Genomic DNA, 20,299 nt, shown 5'->3' with positions numbered 1-20,299 from the left:
CCAAACCCAGCATGTTATGGAGTGTGTGGATGGGAGCATTGTCAACCTATGGGGGCATAGCCAAGGTAGCAAAAATAATGGCCTGCCCAGCATTTTTATACATGTACGATGAGATGTTTAATTAACTCAGGAACCACATCTGTTTGGAAGCACCTGCTTTTAATATACAGTACTTTGTATCTCTCATTTACTCCAGTTTTTCCATTATTTTGGTAGTTATCGGTAGGCTGACCAGAGGTTAGGCCTAGTAATTAATGAATAACTGTGGATGGTTCTGTCTTGTCCCCAGAGTGAATCCTAGTTCAGCTTAGCAGGTTTAGCGTGTGAACCATACACACGGTGAGAGGATGAATCCATCTCTTTCCTCATGGAGCCCAGCCAGCCAATTAGCTAATCCTGAGTATTTTAGTGAAACTGTGGTGTGACTGTGCCTGACGGCTGACTGTGGCTCGCTGCATTGTCATAAGGGAATCTACAGGCATACTTACCAAGGCTATGTGCAGAATCACTGATCTACAAATCATCATGCATCCCAAATAACTACTCATTACATGATTTAAGATGAGCAAATCTGTTCAGGGCCTTGCTCAGGCTGATCCCCTCGAACACGCTGCTACAGTAGCCATTAAAAGCCATCCAGTGGAACCATTGGTAATGTAGTCAGGAGCAGAGTGGGAAGTGGTTGCCAGGGACACGTTCGCCAGCATTGGAGTTGCCGTGGAGGCGGTTTGGCCTCCATTGGGATCAACACTCCTTATGAGCTTATAGGAGCTTTGCTGAGGTTAACCAAAAAAGGAAAGTAAAGACGCCTCTCTCTGAATAGAGGCCGTCAGCTCTCTCTCTCTTTCTCTCTCGTTTTCTATACACGTCGCTCCCTTTGTCTATCTCCTTTGTTTTTCCTTAGTAAAACAAACAATCTGTCTTCCTCCTTCATTCTCTCAATGCCTTTCTGGGTCTCTCCATCCATCTATTTTATTCCTCCTTCTCCAGTGTTTCACTTTCAATCTTTCACCTACCTCCCATTTGTCTTTTTATTTGCACTCCTATCGCTCATATTCATATTGTCTCACTCTATAGTTTTCTCTCATTCCCTTGTGTGCCTGTCATTCTCTCTATCCCAATCTCGCTCTCACTCTCTCTGTGTTTTCCATTAGTGCCGGCTGTCTGCTAATCAGCCGGTTACAGGCTCATTTTCATCTGGCTATATTTTACCACTTCATATTAACTAGGCTTCTTTTCATGTAAAAGTTTCAATTCGCTAGTCCGTTGAGCCCTCTCCCGCTTGAATGAACGATATGCATCTTCTAGCGATCTATTGATAGGACAGTTGCCTGTCAGTTAGTCACAAAGTGAGCGATGACAGGGAAACGCAGCAACGAGGATGAGGCGAAGTGAGAGGTTTCACTCTCGCCAAAATCTGCCCAAAATAACCCAATGCGTTTCTATGGGCTTATTTTGGACCTAATCTTGTCGCCTTCCTGCCTTTGGGACACCGCCTCCCATTGTTAGGGTGGAGACATGAGCATCTCGTCATTTATATTACGGCTGGGCGGTATACCGGCTTTACTATATACCGGTATTGATGCACGGACCGGTTTTGGTTTTTATTTTCCCTGTAACGGTATTTGAATGTTTTTTTTTTTTTAAATGTGATATGCCGTGTGTAATGTCCATTTGTATAGTTTACTCTACTACTTGAGTCATCCCTTTCCGCTCTCTCTCTCTCTCCATGCCGCTTTCCACGCAGACCTAGTCCCACCCACCCCCTGTCACTCAAGGAGAGCATTTGTTGTTGCTTGATCACAAGACACTTTTGTTCAGTCTGCATGGTCAGTGCAGCACATGCAACTTGGATCCACAAGCGTTCTATAATTACAATATTAGTTTGTGTTTCTTACATCTGCAAAAAGCTAGTTTGTTTTTTCATGACTATCCTACCGATCCTCGACTTCGGCGATGTCATCTACAAAATCGCTTCCATTACTCTACTCAGCAAACTGGATGCAGTCTATCACAGTGCCATCCGTTTTGTCACCAAATCACCTTATACCACCCACCACTGCGACCTGTATGCTCTAGTCGGCTGGCCCTCGCTACATATTCGTCGCCAGACCCACTGGCTCCAGGTCATCTATAAGTCTATGCTAGGTAAAGCTCCGCCTTATCTCAGTTCACTGGTCACGATAACAACACCCACCCGTAGCACACGTTCCAGCAGGTATATCTCACTGATCATCCCCAAAGCCGCCTTTCCTTCCAGTTCTCTGCTGCCAGTGACTGGAACGAATTGCAAAAATCGCTGAAGTTGGAGACTTTTATTTCCCTCACCAACTGTAAACATCAGCTACCTGAGCTGCTAACCGATCGCTGCAGCTGTACATAGTCCATCTGTAAATTGCCCACCCATCTACCTACCTCATCCCCATACTGTTTTTATTTTATTTACTTTTCTGCTCTTTTGCACACCAGTATTTCTACTTGCACATCATCATATGCTCATTTATCACTCCAGTGTTAATCTGCTAAATTGTAATTATTTGCTCCTATGGCCTATTTATTGCCTACCTCCTCATGCCTTTTGCACACACTGCATATAGACTTTATTTTTTTCTACTGTGTCATTGACTTGTTTATTGTGTTATTGGCTTGTTTATTGTTTATTCCATGTGTAACTCTATGTTGATGTCAGTGTCATACTACTTTGGTTTATCTAGGCCAGGTCGCAGTTGTAAATGAGAACTTGTTCTCAACTAGCCTACCTGGTTAAATGAAAGTGAAATAAAATAAAAATACAAAATAAATTCTTAGCAAGTTAAGCTAAATCGTGTTAGCCACTAATGCTAATTGCTAGTTAGCTAGCTAACTAGCTAATAAAAGTACTGAGTAAGAGCAAACGTAGCTATCTAATACAGCCTGATACCAGTGCTGATGGAGGCCTAAATCAGCATGTTGTTTGTGCAACAATATCTTCTAAATCAAAGAGGAATTGGCGAAGCATGAATATGTTGACTACATGAATAAAGATGTAATGTAGCCAAAGATTATAGAGTCCCCTAGGAAACACTGAACATCACTTTGGTTCCTACCCTGTCACAATTACTCCTCCATGGCATTTTCATTCGTTGTCATGTCAAACAACACTATTCAAAGTGCCCACTATTAACTAACTATAGAGTTAGTATAAACATTCTATTTCCATGATTCCAAAAGTTCACCCAAGTTTTTGATCTAAATCGCAGTTGCAACGTTTGGTTAAAAATAAGGCGTCGTTTTTTTTGCCCATATAGTGGCAGTGTGGAAATTATCTCAAATGAGTGCAGGAAATGCAGAAATTGATGGAAATGCAGGAAATGATTTTAGGTTGAAGTTGAATTGAACAGTATTAAACAATCAGAATGGAGAAAGACCCATTGAAATAATTTAGATGTGTTGCCACCCTAGGGTCACGCACTACTCATAATGCAAATGTAGAACTTTTCTTAATCAAAAACTTAAAATACCGTCAAATTTGAAAAATACCATGATATGATATTTTGGCCATATCGCCCAGCCCAAATTTATATATAGATCTCTGGTAACAGTCAATTTTCTTTACATGGAGGGAGAGACCATTACAACCTAAGTTGTAACGATGGGTCAAAACCCACGACTTAGCCTAATTATTGTTTTCTGACACGTTAATTGATTTTCTTTTGCGTGTTTCACATTGCCAGCCACACGGAGTCATGACGCATAGTAGGCTATTTACTGTGCGTTGATGACAACTGAACAGCAAGTGTTGACTAGTTTAGAAAAGGTGTCGATCTAACTGAAATAAAGTCTATCTCCTATAACCCTTTGCCATTCATGAATCATGCAACGTGGTTATATTTATGTCCATGGAATCATATTGGGACAAGTATACCTTTCCTAGGATGTCGGGGTTTGCCAGACGGTGACGCTAAAATTAGTGACGTCTCGTCAGTGAAGCCTAACCAATCGCATCCGCGAAAGAGACGTTCATTTAGCTCCCTATTTTGCACAGGCTACAGGTAGGCCTAGGCTTTTCTTCAGTGCAGATACATTATGAAAACATTCGATGAAGATGGTGAATCATTACTGCAGGAACAATGGGCAATGGAGAACCTTTATTCTGATCCAAATATGATAATTAGGCCCTCACGGACTCCAGGCATTAAAACGGAATTCAACAATATTCAAAAACGTATTGACCTTAGCAGGGAATCAACTAAATGTATTGAACATTAATTAATTTGCCCAAGTTTATCATAAGACATGAACAGAATGTATCAGTGATTCATATTTCCTGCAACTTTGTCAATGAGGCCACGAGAATGCCCCTGTGTGGCCGTTAGCGATGATCAGGGGTGCAATTTTCACTGGGGACATGCTGGTTGAGACAATGCCAAGAGTGTGGAAAGCTGTCATCAAGGCAAAGGGTGGCTACTTTGAAGAATATAAAATATATTTTGATTTGTCTTTTTTGGCTAGAAAATAGTAAAAATAAAGAAAAACACTTGAATGAGTAGGTGTGTCCAAACTTTTGACTGGATATACAGTTGAAGTCGGAAGTTTACATACACTTAGGTTGGAGTCATTAACCTCTATGGGCTAGGTGAGACGCTTGCGCTTGACTATTTTACACCATTTTAAAGACAAGACTCTCGTTATTAGTATCTAACAATTCTTTATAATACATACAAATCTAAAAGTAAAAGAATGGAATTAGTAAATAAATTCTAGGATGAGCAATGTGGCATTGACTAAAATACAGTAGAATTGAATACAGTATATACATATGAGATGAGAAAAATGGTATGTAAACATAATTAAAATGACTAGCGTTCTATTATTAAAGTGGCCAGTGATTCTATGTCTATGTACACTGCTCAAAAAAATAAAGGGAACACTTAAACAACACAATGTAACTCCAAGTCAATCACACTTCTGTGAAATCAAACTGTCCACTTAGGAAGCAACACTGATTGACAATACATTTCACATGCTGTTGTGCAAATGGAATAGACAACAGGTGGAAATTATAGGCAATTAGCAAGACACCCCCAATAAAGGAGTGGTTCTGCAGGTGGTAACCACAGACCACTTCTCAGTTCCTATGCTTCCTGGCTGATGTTTTGGTCACTTTTGAATGCTGGCGGTGCTTTCACTGTAGTGGTAACATGAGACGGAGTCTACAACCCACACAAGTGGCTCAGGTAGTGCAGCTCATCCAGGATGGCACATCAATGCAAGCTGTGGCAAGAAGGTTTGCTGTGTCTGTCAGCGTAGTGTTCAGAGCATGGAGGCGCTACCAGGAGACAGGCCAGTACATCAGGACACGTGGAGGAGGCCGTAGGAGGGCAACAACCCAGCAGCAGGACCGCTACCTCCGCCTTTATGCAAGGAGGAGCACTGCCAGAGCCCTGCAAAATGACCTCCAGCAGGCCACAAATGTGCATGTGTCTGCTCAAACGGTCAGAAACAGACTCCATGAGGGTGGTATGAGGGCCCGACGTCCACATGTGGGGGTTGTGCTTACAGCCAAACACCGTGCAGGACGTTTGGCATTTGCCAGAGAACACCAAGGTTGGCAAATTCGCCACTGGCGCCCTGTGCTCTTCACAGATGAAAGCAGGTTCACACTGAGCACATGTGACAGACGTGACAGTCTGGAGACGCCGTGGAGAACGTTCTGCTGCCTGCAACATCCTCCAGCATGACCGGTTTGGCGGTGGGTCAGTCATGGTGTGGGGTGGCATTTCTTTGGGGGGCCGCACAGCCCTCCATGTGCTTGCCAGAGGTAACCTGACTGCCATTAGGTACCGAGATGAGATCCTCAGACCCCTTGTGAGACCATATGCTGGTGCGGTTGGCCCTGGGTTCCTCCCAGGGCCAACAATGCAAGACAATGCTAGACCTCATGTGGCTGGAGTGTGTCAGTAGTTCCTGCAAGAGGAAGGCATTGATGCTATGGACTGGCCCACCCGTTCCCCAGACCTGAATCCAATTGAGCACATCTGGGACATCATGTCTCGCTCCATCCACCAACGCCACGTTGCACCACAGACTGTCCAGGAGTTGGCGGATGCTTTAGTCCAGGTCTGGGAGGAGATCCTTCAGGAGACCATCCGCCACCTCATCAGGAGCATGCCCAGGCGTTGTAGGGAGGTCATACAGGCACATGGAGGCCACACACACTACTGAGCCTCATTTTGACTAGTTTTAAGGACATTACATCAAAGTTGGATCAGCCTGTAGTGTGGTTTTCCACTTTAATTTTGCGTGTGACTCCAAATCCAGACCTCCATGGGTTGATAAATTGGATTTCCATTGATTATTTTGTGTGATTTTGTTGTCAGCACATTCAACTATGTAAAGATAAAAGTATTTCATAGGATTATTTCATTCATTCAGATCTAGGATGTGTTATTTTAGTGTTCCCTTTATTTTTTTGAGCAGTGTGTGTATATATATATATATATATATATATATATATAATAAGCCTGAAACTGGGGAAAAACGGAAACCTGGATAAACAAAACCTTTAATTTAATAAATGTGTCTGTTTAAATAAAATACATAATTTGAAGAATAAACATTGTGGCGATACATTTTTCCTATCTGGTAAGTAAACTCGATAAAGTATTCCAATAATTATGCTGTGCATTTCAGATGGAATCAAGGCATTAGGATGTACCAGAGGACACAAAAATAGCTCTTTCTGCAAATACGTTTGAACTACTTCTCCGATTTGGCCGGCTACTCTATGTACTTGTGGAAACACTGTCTTTCCCTCCCTCTCTCTCTACTCCATATCTATTTAGATCAGTGTGTCCTGGTTGGGGACATAAGCCCCCTGTTAAACTCAGCAGGGCGCTCTGTTTTGATCGCCCCCTCTGGCCTGACTGCTCGTTAGGGACTGTGTCATTAGTGACTGTTGTTAGGGTCTCTCGTTAGTGTGGGACACTGAATGGACACGGCACTGCAGCCATCTTAAATCCTGCCCAGCTCTCAGTTCCCAGGCACTGAGAATAGAATAGAGGCAGTCTTGGAAGGATTGCCAAGCATGTTCCCCAAACCCCATCCCTTGGTGCATGGCCCAAATCCTGCTACAGCATACACATGTGAACGTACTCTCCCTCTCTCCCGGTCTCTCACTCATTCACTCACTCTAGGGCTGTCCCCGCTAGACCGAGAGTTGGCTGTTCTTTCAACCAATAGATTGGTCAACGTTTTTTAAACGTGTATTTTTCCATATATAGACACCATATGTTTGAATAAAATCAGCTATATGTAGGCTACTGAGCTTGTCTGATGCTTTAAGCACTGCGATTAAAAATGGACACAAATTACTAAAGAGGGAGCACGAGATCATTATAGCCAAACCAGAAGAAAAAAAACCTGTTCTGACCCGAACCCCCCCCCTCTCGGTGCTGCTGGCCTTCGCTGCAGTTATGCTCCTGAAGTTGGCGGTAATAGGCTACACCAGCAGTCAGCAATAACCAAACAAACACTGTAGATTAGAAATTCTGGTAATTAATAGTAAATGTACTTGTGGTGATACTGGTGTGCCATCGCTGCGGTCTCCCCACCAATGGATTAGTCTACTCACAGGGGTGAATCAGACAGGTGTCTCGTGTACCATATATCTTTTTTTATATACACTATATATACAAAAGTATGTGGACACCCCTTCAAATTAGGGATTTGGCTATTTCAGCCAGACCCATTGCTGACAGATGAATAAAATCGAGCACACAGCCATGCAATCCATAGACAAACATGGGCAGTAGAATGGCCTTACTGAAGAGCTCAGTGACTTTCAACATGGCACCGTCATAGGATGCTACCTTTCCAACAATTCAGTTCATCAAATTTCTGCCCTGCTAAAGCTGCCTCGGTCAACTGTAAGTGCTGTTATTGTGAAGTGGGAATGTCTAGGAGCAACAATGGCACAGCTGCGAAGTGGTAGGCCACACAAGCTCACAGAACGGGACCGCGAAGTGCTGAAACACGTAGCGTGTAAAGAATCATCTGTCCTCGATTGCAACACTCACTACCGAGTTCCAAACTGTCTCTGGAAGCAACGTCAGCACAAAAACTGTACGTCGGGAGCTTCATGCCATGGCCAAGCAGCCGCACACAAGCCTAAGATCACCATACCCAATGCCAAGCGTAGGCTGGAGTGCTGTAAAGCTCGACACCATTGGACTCTGGGAGCAGTGGAAACGCATTCTCTGGAGTGAGTCTGATGGACGAATCTGGGTTTGGCGGATGCCAGGATAACTCTACCTGCCCAAATGTAAAGTTTTATGGAGGAGGAATAATGGTCTGTGGCTGTTTTTCATGGTTTGGGCTAGGCCACTTAGTTCCAATGAAGGGAAATCTTAATGCTACAGCATTACAATGACATTCTAGACGACTCTGTGCTTCCAACTTTACGGCAACAGTTTGGGGAAGGCCCTTTCCTGTTCCAGCATGACAATGCCCCCGTGCACAAAGCGAAGTCCATACAGAAATGAATTGTCGAGATCAGTGTGGAAGAACTTGACTGGCCTGCACAGAGCCCTGACCTCAACTCCATCGAACACCTTTGGGATGAATTGGAACGCCGACTGCGAGCCAGGCCTAATCGCCGAACATAAGTGACTGACCTCACTAATGCTCTTGTGGCTGAATGGAAGCAAGTCCCCGCAGCAATGTTCCAACATCTAGTGGATAGCCTTCCATGAAGAGTGGAGGCTGTTATAGCAGCAAAGGGGGGGACCAACTCCATATTAATGCCCATGATTTTGGAATGAGATTTTCGACGAGCAGGTGTCCACAGACTTTTGGTCGATGTAGGGTATTTGGCACAGCTTGATAAAAAAATTATTGGTTGACCAACAGCCTATCAACCAAACAATTGACCAGCAGACTAAATGGGGTCAGCCCTAACTCACTCACTCTCATGCATAGACACACATGCGCACTCACACACACACATTATTTAATTTCTTTACGCACAAAATAATATGGGCAACATGGGTCTTGATCCAGGAGGGGATTAATTGTCTTTGCTGCCGCTGCTTAACCTGTTAGGGCTAGGGGGCAGTATTGACACGGCCGGATAAAAAACGTACCCGATTTAATCTGGTTACTACTCCTGCCCAGTAACTAGAATAGGCATATAATTATTGGCTTTGGATAGAAAACACCCTAAAGTTTCTAAAACTGTTTGAATGGTGTCTGTGAGTATAACAGAACTCATATGGCAGGCAAAAACCTGAGAAGATTCCAAACAGGAAGCGCCGTCTCTGACAAGTTGTTGTTCATCGTGGCTCTTTTTATTGAAGACTGAGGATCTCAGAACCCGGGAAAAAGCTGAATGATATCGAGGCAGCCTCTGGCTGAAACACATTATCGCGTTTGGATAGTGGCTGGTCAGAGTACTCTGAGACTCACGCTCGTGCACGAGGGCACGAGATGTATTTATTTTCTCTCTCTTTGTATGTATACAGGCTTTCCCGGTCGGAATAGTATCGCTTTTTTACGAGAAAAATTGCATAAAAATGTATTTTAAACAGCGGTTGACATGCTTCGAAGTACGGTAATGGAATATTTAGAACATTTTTGTCACGAAATGCGCCATGCTCGCCACCCTTATTTACCCTTTCGGATAGTGTCTTGAACGCACGAACAAAACGCCACTGTTTGGATATAACAATGGATTATTTGGGACCAAACCAACATTTGTTATTGAAGTAGCAGTCCTGGGAGTGCATTCTGACGAAGAACACCAAAGGTAATCAAACTTTTCTAATAGTAAATCGGAGTTTGGTGAAGGCTAAACTTGCTGGGTGTCTAAATAGCTAGCCCTGTGATGCCGGGCTATCTACTGAGAATATTGCAAAATGTGCTTTCACCGAAAAGCTATTTTAAAATCGGACATATCGAGTGCATAGAGGAGTTCTGTATCTATAATTCTTAAAATAATTGTTATGCTTTTTGTGAACGTTTATCGTGAGTAATTTAGTAAATTCACCGGCAGTGTTCGGTGGGAATGCTAGTCACATGCTAGTCACATGCTAATGTAAAAAGCTGGTTTTTGATATAAATATGAACTTGATTGAACAAAACATGCATGTATTGTATAACATAATGTCCTAGGGTTGTCATCTGATGAAGATCATCAAAGGTTAGTGCTGCATTTAGCTGTGGTTTGGGTTTATGTGACATTATATGCTAGCTTGAAAAATGGGTGTCTGATTATTTCTGGCTGGGTACTCTGCTGACATAATCTAATGTTTTGCTTTCGTTGTAAAGCCTTTTTGAAATCGGACAGTGTGGTTAGATTAACGAGAGTCTTGTCTTTTTATGTTCTACAATGACATTGTTGTGCAATGTACTTAAAGAGTTTAATTACACTGCGCTATATATTCATTTTCACCAATGTTGGAAATTAGTTTTTATTGTTTAAAGAAATTATGAAAGAGATTGGTGTCACATTTTGACCTGTAAAGGTGTGATTTGTTAGTGTTTAGTTTGGTCAGGACGTGGCAGGGGGTATTTGTTTTATGTGGTTCGGGGTGGTTGTGTGTATGTGTCCATGTAGAGAGGGGTATTTGATTTATTAGTCCAGGGTTTTGGTTATTGTTCTATCTTAGTTTATTTCTATGTTCTGTCTAGTCATTTGTGTTTCTATGTTTAGTTAATTGGTGTTGGGGCCTTCAGTTGGAGGCAGCTGTCTATCGTTGCCTCTGATTGAAGGTCCTATAATTAGGGGTGTGTTTGTATTGTGGTTTGTGGGTAGTTGTATTCTGTTTTGTGTTCTTCACCTGACAGAACTGTTAGTGTTGTTTTCGTAATTGTATACGTGGTTCATTTTGTTTCACATTCTTCAATATTAAAAAAAAGATGACTATACACTTCCCTGTTGCGTCTTGGTCCTCCACACACGACAATCGTTACAGAACTACCCACCACAACTGGACCAAGCAACAGAAGAGGGAGCAGCCAAGGAAGCAGGAGGACTACAGGGAATCGTGGTCATGGGAGGAAATTCTGGCGGGAGAAGGTCCGTGGCGAAGGAACGGTGAGGACCGGGAGAAGTACGTTGGGACGAGGCTAGCAAGGAAGCCTGAGAGGCAGCCCCAAGACATTTTTTTGGGGGGGTCACACGGGGTGGGTGGCTGGGCAAAGGATGCCCCTGAAGCCAACACCTCATGCTTATTATGGGGAGCACATGGAGTGGAGAGCGCCGAAGTACGAAGAGGTACGCAAGATCTCGCCCATGCGCACGCACAGTCTGGTGCGTGTGATCTCAGCCCCAAGCAAAGGCCGTGCTAGAGTGGGCATCCAGCCTGGAAGGAGGATGCCAGCCCAATACGTCTGGCCACCGGTACGCCTCCGAAGTCCAGGCTACAGGACACCTCCTCTACGCACGGCGACCATCAGGCCCCTGCATAGCCCAGTCCGCCCTGTACCAGCACCCTGAATGTACAGGGCTTCTACTGCCATCCAGCCAGGACGGGTTGTGCAGGAGGTGCGCTCGAGACTTCCAGTACTCACCCAAGGCCCGGTGTATCCTACTCCTGCTCCTCGTAGAAGCCCACAGGTGCGTGTCTCCAGTCTGGCTCCTCCAAAGCCAGCAACACGCACCAGGCTTCCCGAGCGGCAGCTCAGTCTAGCTCGATCTATTCCTGCGCCACGCACAAGCCTACAGGTGCGTGTATCCAGTCTGGCTCCTTCGAAGCCAGCACCGCGCACCAGGCTTCCCGAGCGGCAGCCTAGTCCAGCTCGACCTATCCCTGCTCCCCGCACAAGCCTACAGGTGCGTGTATCCAGTCTGACTCCCCCGAAGCCAGCACCAGGCTCCCAGTGCGGCAGCCCAGCCCAACTCGTCCTACTCTTGCCCCTAGCACTAGCCCTGAGGTACGTGGGCCTAGTCCGGCGTCCCCTACGCCAGCCCCACGTACCAGGCCTTCAGTGCACGCGCCTAACCCAGAGTGCCCAACGCCTAAGGCAGAGTCGTCCTCCAGTCCAGTGCAACCAGAGTCGCCCGTTGCGAGGACTCCAAGTCCGAGGTCAACAAAGAGGGACCTCGCCCCAGAGTCTGCAAAGAAGAGGGGTGAGCAAGTGGTGGAGCGAGGGATACGTCCCTCTCCAGAGCCACCTCCGTAGGGACTAGTATGCGGGAAGGGGGGAGCGTTGCAGAGGCATCGTCGGTGACGGTGGCCGCCCTCCCTTCCCTCCCATATAAGCTGTGAATATTTTTGTTTTGGGGTTTATTTTTGTATTTTCTTTTTGTTAGGTGCATCCGGGGTGTGCACCCTTGGGGGGGGTACTGTCACGTTCTGACCTGACCTGTGTGATTTGTTAGTGTTTAGTTTGGTCAGGACGTGGCAGGGGGCATTTGTTTTATGTGGTTCAGGGTGGGTGTGTGTGTCCATGTAGAGGGATATTTGATTTATTAGTCCAGGGTTTTGGTTATTGTTCTGTTTGTTTATTTCTATGTTCTGTCTAGTCATTTGTATTTCTATGTTTAGTTAATTGGTGTTGGGGCCTTCAGTTGGAGGCAGCTGTCTATCGTTGCCTCTGATTGAAGGTCCTATAATTAGGGGTGTGTTTATTGTGGTTTGTGGGTAGTTGTATTCTGTTTTGTGTTCTTTACCTGACAGAACTTTTAGTGTCGTTTTCGTAATTGTATACGTGTTTCACTTTCTTCAATATTAAAAAAAGATGAGTATACACTTTCCTGTTGCGTCTTGGTCCTCCACACACGACAATCGTTACAATTGGTATATTTTTCCCACTATCTAATTATGGCATGGGGCTGTTCAATCACAGACCAATCTATCGCTTAACGGTTTTATTTAGACAAATGTTTTTTAGCAAAATGTTATATCCGCCTCACTCTCAGTAATAAGTAGTACTGCTAGGTTTTACAGTCAAATGTAACAAATAACTACATTTGTAATAAAGAACTGTACAAATTATAAAAAATATATATTTTTAAGTATTATTCATGTGACGACCCTCCCACTGTCTGCCGTATTCTCTCTCTTTGTTCTTGTTTCCTTATTAGGATGCCGGTGGGCGGAGTTGGAAGGGTCGTCAGCTAAATGGGAAGCACCTGGGCCCGGCTGGGTCCCAGGATAAATAGACCTCATCCACAATCATTAAGGGGGACTCTCTCCATGCAGACACTTTGTTGATTTTGGTTGTGTAGTTTTGTGGCTTTTTGGTTATTTGCTTTGGCACCTTTCAACACCCTGCATTATTACATTCAGGTATGCAAAACACTCACTTACACTACTGATTACACACGCCATTGTTAATTATTTAGTTACTTTAGTTAATAAATATATATTTTGATACTCCTTGTCTCCACGTTGTCTCCCTTTTGTTGCGAACTCAGAGCCGGTTCGTAACAAGTGGGGGCTCATCCGGGATCTTGAACTTGTGTTTGGGAGAAAACGTGGAGGTATGTTAAATTGAGGTGCTTTGTTTGTTAGTTTGAGTTTGGTGCTCAGTATTGGTTGCCTTTGTTTGTTTGGTTTGTGTGCTGTGTTGGAGAGAATACATTGGTTAGTTTCCAGGCCCCTGCCTAGCCTGGAAACGCTTGTTCTACTTGCTGTTGGGACGTTGGTCTGAGGTGAGTACAATCAGCTGTGTACCTTGGTGGGAGATTTGGATAGGGTAGTGAAACTTACTACCCGGAGCTATAACCTTTTTCCCCTGATAGGCTTAGCGACGTGTTTCATTTTTGGAATATGTTGGGCATTGTTAATGTTTGTTATTTTTGTATGGTGTCTGTGGACTGAGCCGTTGTCTCGGGGGCACATCCGTGGCTTGGGGGAATCTACCAGCGTGCTGGGGGGGTTACTTCCTTGCCAGCGGGCTACAGTGCATAATTACCCACCGCAAATCTGCATGAAGACTAGGGTTGAGTTATTGTAGATTTTGGGGAAGCTCCATTTCTCATCTCTTTTCTGTGGTGCCCGGTGTGATTGTATTTTCTCTTTTTGTGGTCTGGTGTGCTCAGTAGAGGGGTTGAGTGAGAATTTTTTTTGACTATGGCGTCTAAAGTAGACGAGTTCATTCGCTTTCCATCAAAGGAACTGTTAGATGTATGTACTAAAGAACAGCTGTTGGAGGTTGCTGAACACTATAAGGTTGAAATTAGTGATAAACGTAAAAAAAATTCTATTAGGTTAATATTGAAAGCCAATCTGATGGAGAGTGGTATTCTTGAAGATACCACTGGGGCAGCCTCTGCTGAGGACTCGCCGTCTCCCCGATATGTTACAATTACCGCTCCATCGGTTAGTCCTAGTAGTCTTCTTTTTGAACAGCAGAAAGAGCTGCTTCTGTTACAGCTAGAGCACGATCGTGAGAAGCTAGAGCATGATCGTGTAAAATATGAGAAGGAATTGGAATTTAAACAGGATATGGAGCGTGCTGATCGGTTAAAATATGAAAAGGAATTGGAATTTAAACAGGATATGGAGCGTGCTAAGATCAAGCTGCAACAAGAGCGACTAGAGTTGGTTAGGGAAGGAAAGCTCTCAGGAGAGAGTTTGCTCTGGGAAGGTGATTTACTTAGGAATCGTTCCTCTTTTGGTCGTGCCCCGGACACATTTGACATTGTTGGGAATTTACGGTTGTTGCCTCAGTTTAATGAAAGGGACCCTGAGACATTCTTTTCGTTGTTTGAGTGTGTTGCTGACGCTAGGAGTTGGCCTGGTTCTGACCGAACTTTAATGTTGCAGTGTGTGCTGACTGGTAAAGTGCAGGAAGCATATTCAGGTACCCCGCTCCGATCTAATCGATGCGCAACGGACTGACCCCACATTAGAGAAGTTGCGTGACCAAATTGTGCCTGTGGAACAGTTGGGAGATGTCGCACAGGGATATTTTCTCCAAGAGGATGTCCTGATGAGAAAGTGGATGTCTCATGGTAGTTGTTTTCTGGGGGAGGCGATTAGTCAGGTTGTGGTACCAGTTAAGCTTCGTGAGTTGGTTTTGACTACTTCTCACAATGACGTTGCTGGACATATGGGTGTCAGGAAAACCTACAATCGCATATTAAGACATTTCTTTTGGCCTAGATTGAAGAGAGATGTTTCTGATTTTCTCAAAACTTGTCACACCTGTCAATTAACTGGTAAACCTAATCAAGCTATTAACCTGTTAGGGCTAGGGGGCAGCATTGACACGGCTGGATAAAAAACATACCCGATTTAATCTGGTTACCACTCCTACTCAGTAACTAGAATATGCATATACTTATTACATATGGATAGAAAACACCCTAAATTTTCTAAAACTGTTTGAATGGTGTCTGTGAGTATAACAGAACTCAAATGGCAGGTCAAAACCTGAGAGATTCCTTTACAGGAAGTGGCCTGTCTGACCATTTGTTGAACTTCTTTTCCATCTCTATCATTTACTAAGGATCTCTGCTCTAACGTGACACTTCCCACGTCGTCCATAGGCGCTCAGAGCCCGGGAAAAAACAGAATGTCGTCATTCCAGCCCCAGGCTGAAACACATTATCGCCTTTCTCAAGTGGCCGATCAAGAGACACTAGCTTATGCGCATGACCGCCCCCGCCTTTGGGATTTTTTCCTCTGTTTGCCGAAAAGGAGATTCCCTGTCGGAATATTATCGCTTTTCTACGAGAAAAATGTCGTAAAAATTGATTTTAAACAGCGGTTGACATGCTTCGAAGTACGGTAATGGAATACTTAGAATTTTATTGTCACGAATTGCGCCAAGCGCGTGACACTTCTTTACTATTTCGGATAGTGTCTGGAACGCACGAACAAAACGCCGCTATTCGGATATAACGATGGATTATTTTGGACCAAACCAACATTTGTTATTGAAGTAGCTGTCCTGGGTGTGTATTCTGACGAAGACAACAAAAGGTAATGAAATTTTTATAATAGTAAATATGATTATGGTGAGTGCTAAACTTGCCGGGTGTCTAAATAAGCGAGCCCGTGATGCCTGGGCTATGTACTTAGAATATTGCAAAATGTGCTTTCACCAAAAAGCTATTTTAAAATCGGACATATCGAGTGCATAGAGGAGGTCTGTATCTATAATTCTTAAAATAATTGTTATGCTTTTTGTGAACGTTTATCGTGAGTAATTTAGTAAAATGTTAGCGAATTCCCGGAAGTTTGCGGGGGTATGCTAGTTCTGAACGTCACATGCTAATGTAAAAAGCTGGTTTTTGATATAAATATGAACTTGATTGAACAAAACATGCATGTATTGTATAACATAATGTCCTAGGGTTGTCATCTGATGAAGATCATCAAAGGTGAGTGCTGCATTTAGCTGTCTTCTGGGTTTTGGTGACATTATATGCTGGCTTGAAAAATGGGTGTCTGATTATTTCTGGCTTGGTACTCTGCTGACATAATCTAATGTTTTGCTTTCGTGGTAAAGCCTTTTTGAAATCGGACAGTGTGGTTAGATTAACGAGAGTCTTATCTTTAAATGGCTGTAAAATAGTCATATGTTTGAGAAATTGAAGTAATAGGATTTTTAAGGTTTTGAAAATCGCGCCACCAGATAGCAGTGGCTGTTACGTAGGTGGGACGAATTCGTCCCGCCTAGCCTAGAGAGGTTAAGCCGGTACCACTGTTTCCTATTCCTGTACTCAGCCAACCTTTTGAGTACCTGATTATTGATTGTGTTGGTCCTCTGCCTCGTTCTAAAAAGGGTAGTAATTATTTGTTGACTGTGATGTGTCAGACCACTAGGTTTCCTGCTGCCTATCCTCTCCGGTCTATCACGACTAAGTATGTGTTAAAAGCTTTGACTCAGTTTTTCTCACTGTTTGGAATCCCTAAGGTCATTCAGAGTGATCAAGGATCAAATTTCACCTCTAATCTCTTTGGTCAGGTTCTCCAACAGCTCCATATTAAACACAATTTGTCTAGCGCCTATCATGCGCAAAGTCAAGGAGCACTGGAACATTTCCATCAAACACTTAAGTCTTTGTTGAGAGCTTATTGTACTGAGATGGATAAGGATTGGGAGGAGGGGTTGCCTTGGTTACTGTTAGCCGCTAGGGAGGTTTCACAGGAGAGCACAGGTTTCAGTCCAAATGACCTTGTGTTTGGACATAGGGTGCGTGGACTTTTATCTGTTCTCCAGGATGATTGGAAGTCTCCCGAGCCTCCTCAGTCCCTGTTATCGTATGTGTGTGATTTCCGGCGACGCTTGTACGCCGCTGGTGAAATGGCGAAAGAAAAGCTATCATCTTCACAGGAAAGGATGAAGGGCATATTTGATCGTCGAACTGAGCCTCGTCACTTTAGTCCAGGTGACCAGGTTCTTGCTCTGCTGCCAATTGTTGGTTCTCCTTTTCAAGCCAAGTTTCAAGGTCCATATACAGTGGTGCGCCAGTACACTGAGCAGAATTATCTAGTTGCCACTCCAGAACGGAGAAAAGCACACCAACTGTGCCATGTAAATTTGTTAAAACCCTATTATGCACGTTCAACGGAGACTGAACAGTGGGAGTCAACAGAGGACGGTAAACCTGTTCTTTTGGCTGATACCGTTACATCCTGTGGTTCTTATCATGCTAGGTCTGTGCATGATGAGGAAGATGTTCCTGGTCCTGACGATTGCATATTGCAAGGTAGATTGAAAAATTCAGAGACACTGGATATTTTGGACGACCTTCTTACTCATTTACCTGTTGATGAGCGAAAAGAGATGGTTGGTCTGATTCGGAAATTTCCAGAGTTGTTTTCTGATACACCAACACGTACAAACTTGATAGAACATGATATTGACATTGGAGGTGCTGACCCCATTCGTCAGCGGTTCTATAGAGTTTCTGCAGAGAAACTGCGTTGTCTGGATGCTGAGGTCAGGTAAATGCTGGAGAGTAAGATAGCAGAGCCTTCTTTCTCCAGTTGGGCTTCTCCCTGTATCTTGGTCAGTAAACCGGATGGAACAAACAGATTTTGTACGGACTACCGTAAGGTAAATGCTGTCACTAAGCCAGATTCATTTCCTCTTCCTCGGATGGAGGACTGCGTAGATCAAGTCGGAGCAGCTAAGTTTGTGAGCAAATATGACCTGTTAAAGGGCTATTGGCAGGTGCCACTAACGAGTAGGGCACGTGAAATCTCTGCCTTTATTACACCCTCTGGTCTGTACTCGTATTCGGTTATGAGTTTCGGCCTGCGTAATGCACCTGCCACTTTTCAGCGACTTATGAACAGGGTTGTTGCAGGTCTGGCCGGGTGCGCTGTTTATCTGGACGATGTAGTGATATATGCAGATACCTGGGAGGAACATCTGTCCCGTATTCAAGCCTTGTTTGAACGTCTGGCTGCAGGTCGCCTCACGATCAATTTGGCTAAATGTGAGTTTGCTCAGGCAACTGTTACATACCTTGGAAAGGTGGTTGGGCAGGGTGAAGTGCGTTCTGTTCGGGCTAAAGTGGTAGCTATTGATGCTTTTCCACCACCAACTACAAAAAAGGAACTTATGTGTTTCTTGGGAATGATTGGTTACTACCGTGGCTTTTGTAGGAACTTTTCTACTGTGGTCGCTCCGTTGACAGAATTGTTGAAAGCTAAGGCTGTTTACGTATGGTCTTCTCATTGTCAACAGGCTTTTGAAGATGCAAAGAGACTCTCTCCACGCAGACACGTTGTTGATTTTTGGTTGTGTAGTTTTGTGGCTTTTTGGTTATTTGCTTTGGCACTTTTCAACACTCTGCATTATTACATTCAGGTATGCAAAACACTCACTTACACTACTGATTACTGATTACACACACCATTGTTAATTACTTAATTACTTCATTTAATAAATATATATTTTGATACTCCTTGTCTCCACGTTGTCTCCCTTTTTGTTGCAAACTCTGAGCCGGTTCGTAACAAGTTCGTACCCCCACAACAACCTCACCTTTCACCAGTCCACAATCCAATATCAGTTTATGCAATGGAACTGACAGATTGTTCAAACCTATTCCCCTAATTAGAACACTATTCCCAGAATCAGTCTCAGCAGAGAAAGGTAACACAGATTCCAACACAAACGATTCCGAGGCACCTGTGTCTCGTAGGATCTTCACTGGCACTAGGTTCTTACTTCCTAACATAGACACAAAACCCTCCGTAATGAAAGGTAAATAGCCTGGGTCAATATGGACTTTCACATGCCCCTGGGCCTGAGACAATGTGTCAGGAGTAAACTGATGTGGAACAGACGCAGCTAACGCCGTAGGCCTAGATTTAACGTTAACACACGTACTGAATTTACCCCTAGACCTGAGAACCGGACATTCGTTTTTCCAATGACCTGAGCCTTGACAGTAGTGACACTCTTGACCAAAGTCAGTTTTACCACGGGAGTCAGGCTCAACCCTAGTTGAATAAAACTCTGCCCGTGAACCAGAGTATCTCGGTGAGCGAGGCCCAAATCTCTCCGAACGCCCCCACTCACTCCAAGTACGGGGCTCTACAAAAACAGTTTTGTGAGTCAAAACATATTCGTCTGCCAAAACCGCAGCTTCAGCGACAGTTTTAACTTTCCTTTCGTTGATGTACGTCGCTATACGATCAGGGACTGTGTCCTTAAATTGCTCTAACATAATCAGCTCACACAGCCCTTGGAAAGTAATAACTGCAGAGGAGGAACACCAGCGATTAAACTGTGAAGATAATTCTCGCGCAAACTCAACATGAGTCTGCTTATCATCCCTTTTTAAAGTTCTAAATCGTTGGCGGTAAGCCTCAGGAACCAATTCGTAAATTTGTAACACCGCCGTTTTAACCTTATCATAACTGACACTGTCGGCTACACTAAGAGCTGAATATCTTTCCTGCGCTTTACCAGTCAGCACACACTGCAACATTAAAGTTCGGTCAGAACCAGGCCAACTCCTAGCGTCAGTAACATGCTCAAACAACGAAAAGAATGTCTCAGGGTCCCTTTCATTAAACTGAGGCAACAACCGTAAATTCCCAACAATGTCAAATGTGTCCGGGGCACGACCAAAAGAGGAACGATTCCTAAGTAAATCTGCGTCACCTTCCCAGAGCAAACTCTCTCCTGAGAGCTTTCCTTCCCTAACCAACTCTAGTCGCTCTTGTTGCAGCTTGATCTTAGCACGCTCCATATCCTGTTTAAATTCCAATTCCTTTTCATATTTTAACCGATCAGCACGCTCCATATCCTGTTTAAATTCCAATTCCTTCTCATATTTTACACGATCATGCTCTAGCTTCTCACGATCGTGCTCTAGCTGTAACAGAAGCAGCTCTTTCTG

The 20,299-nt window shown here is 44.0% G+C and overlaps 1 protein-coding gene across 2 annotated transcripts in view; it reads left to right on the top strand.

The window, feature by feature from the left end:
- aif1l (allograft inflammatory factor 1-like) overlaps positions 1–20,299 on the top strand; it is a 61,247-nt gene that overhangs the window by 29,880 nt on the left and 11,068 nt on the right. Inside the window, exon 6 of one of the 2 annotated variants that reach the window (XM_014128126.2) lies at positions 13,067–13,247. The exons of the other annotated variant lie outside the window; for it this stretch is intronic. Within the exon in view, the coding sequence (XP_013983601.1) occupies positions 13,067–13,103 (37 nt within the window). The 3' untranslated portion in view covers positions 13,104–13,247. Of the gene's footprint in view, positions 1–13,066; positions 13,248–20,299 lie in introns of those variants that run through there. 2 annotated transcript variants of the gene reach the window in all.

Source organism: Salmo salar, chromosome ssa11, assembly GCF_905237065.1.
Source record: "Salmo salar chromosome ssa11, Ssal_v3.1, whole genome shotgun sequence".
NCBI classification, from domain to species: Eukaryota; Metazoa; Chordata; class Actinopteri; order Salmoniformes; family Salmonidae; genus Salmo; species Salmo salar.
The sequence above is the reverse complement of the archived record's forward strand: the minus strand, read 5'-3'. Positions and strand labels throughout refer to the sequence as shown.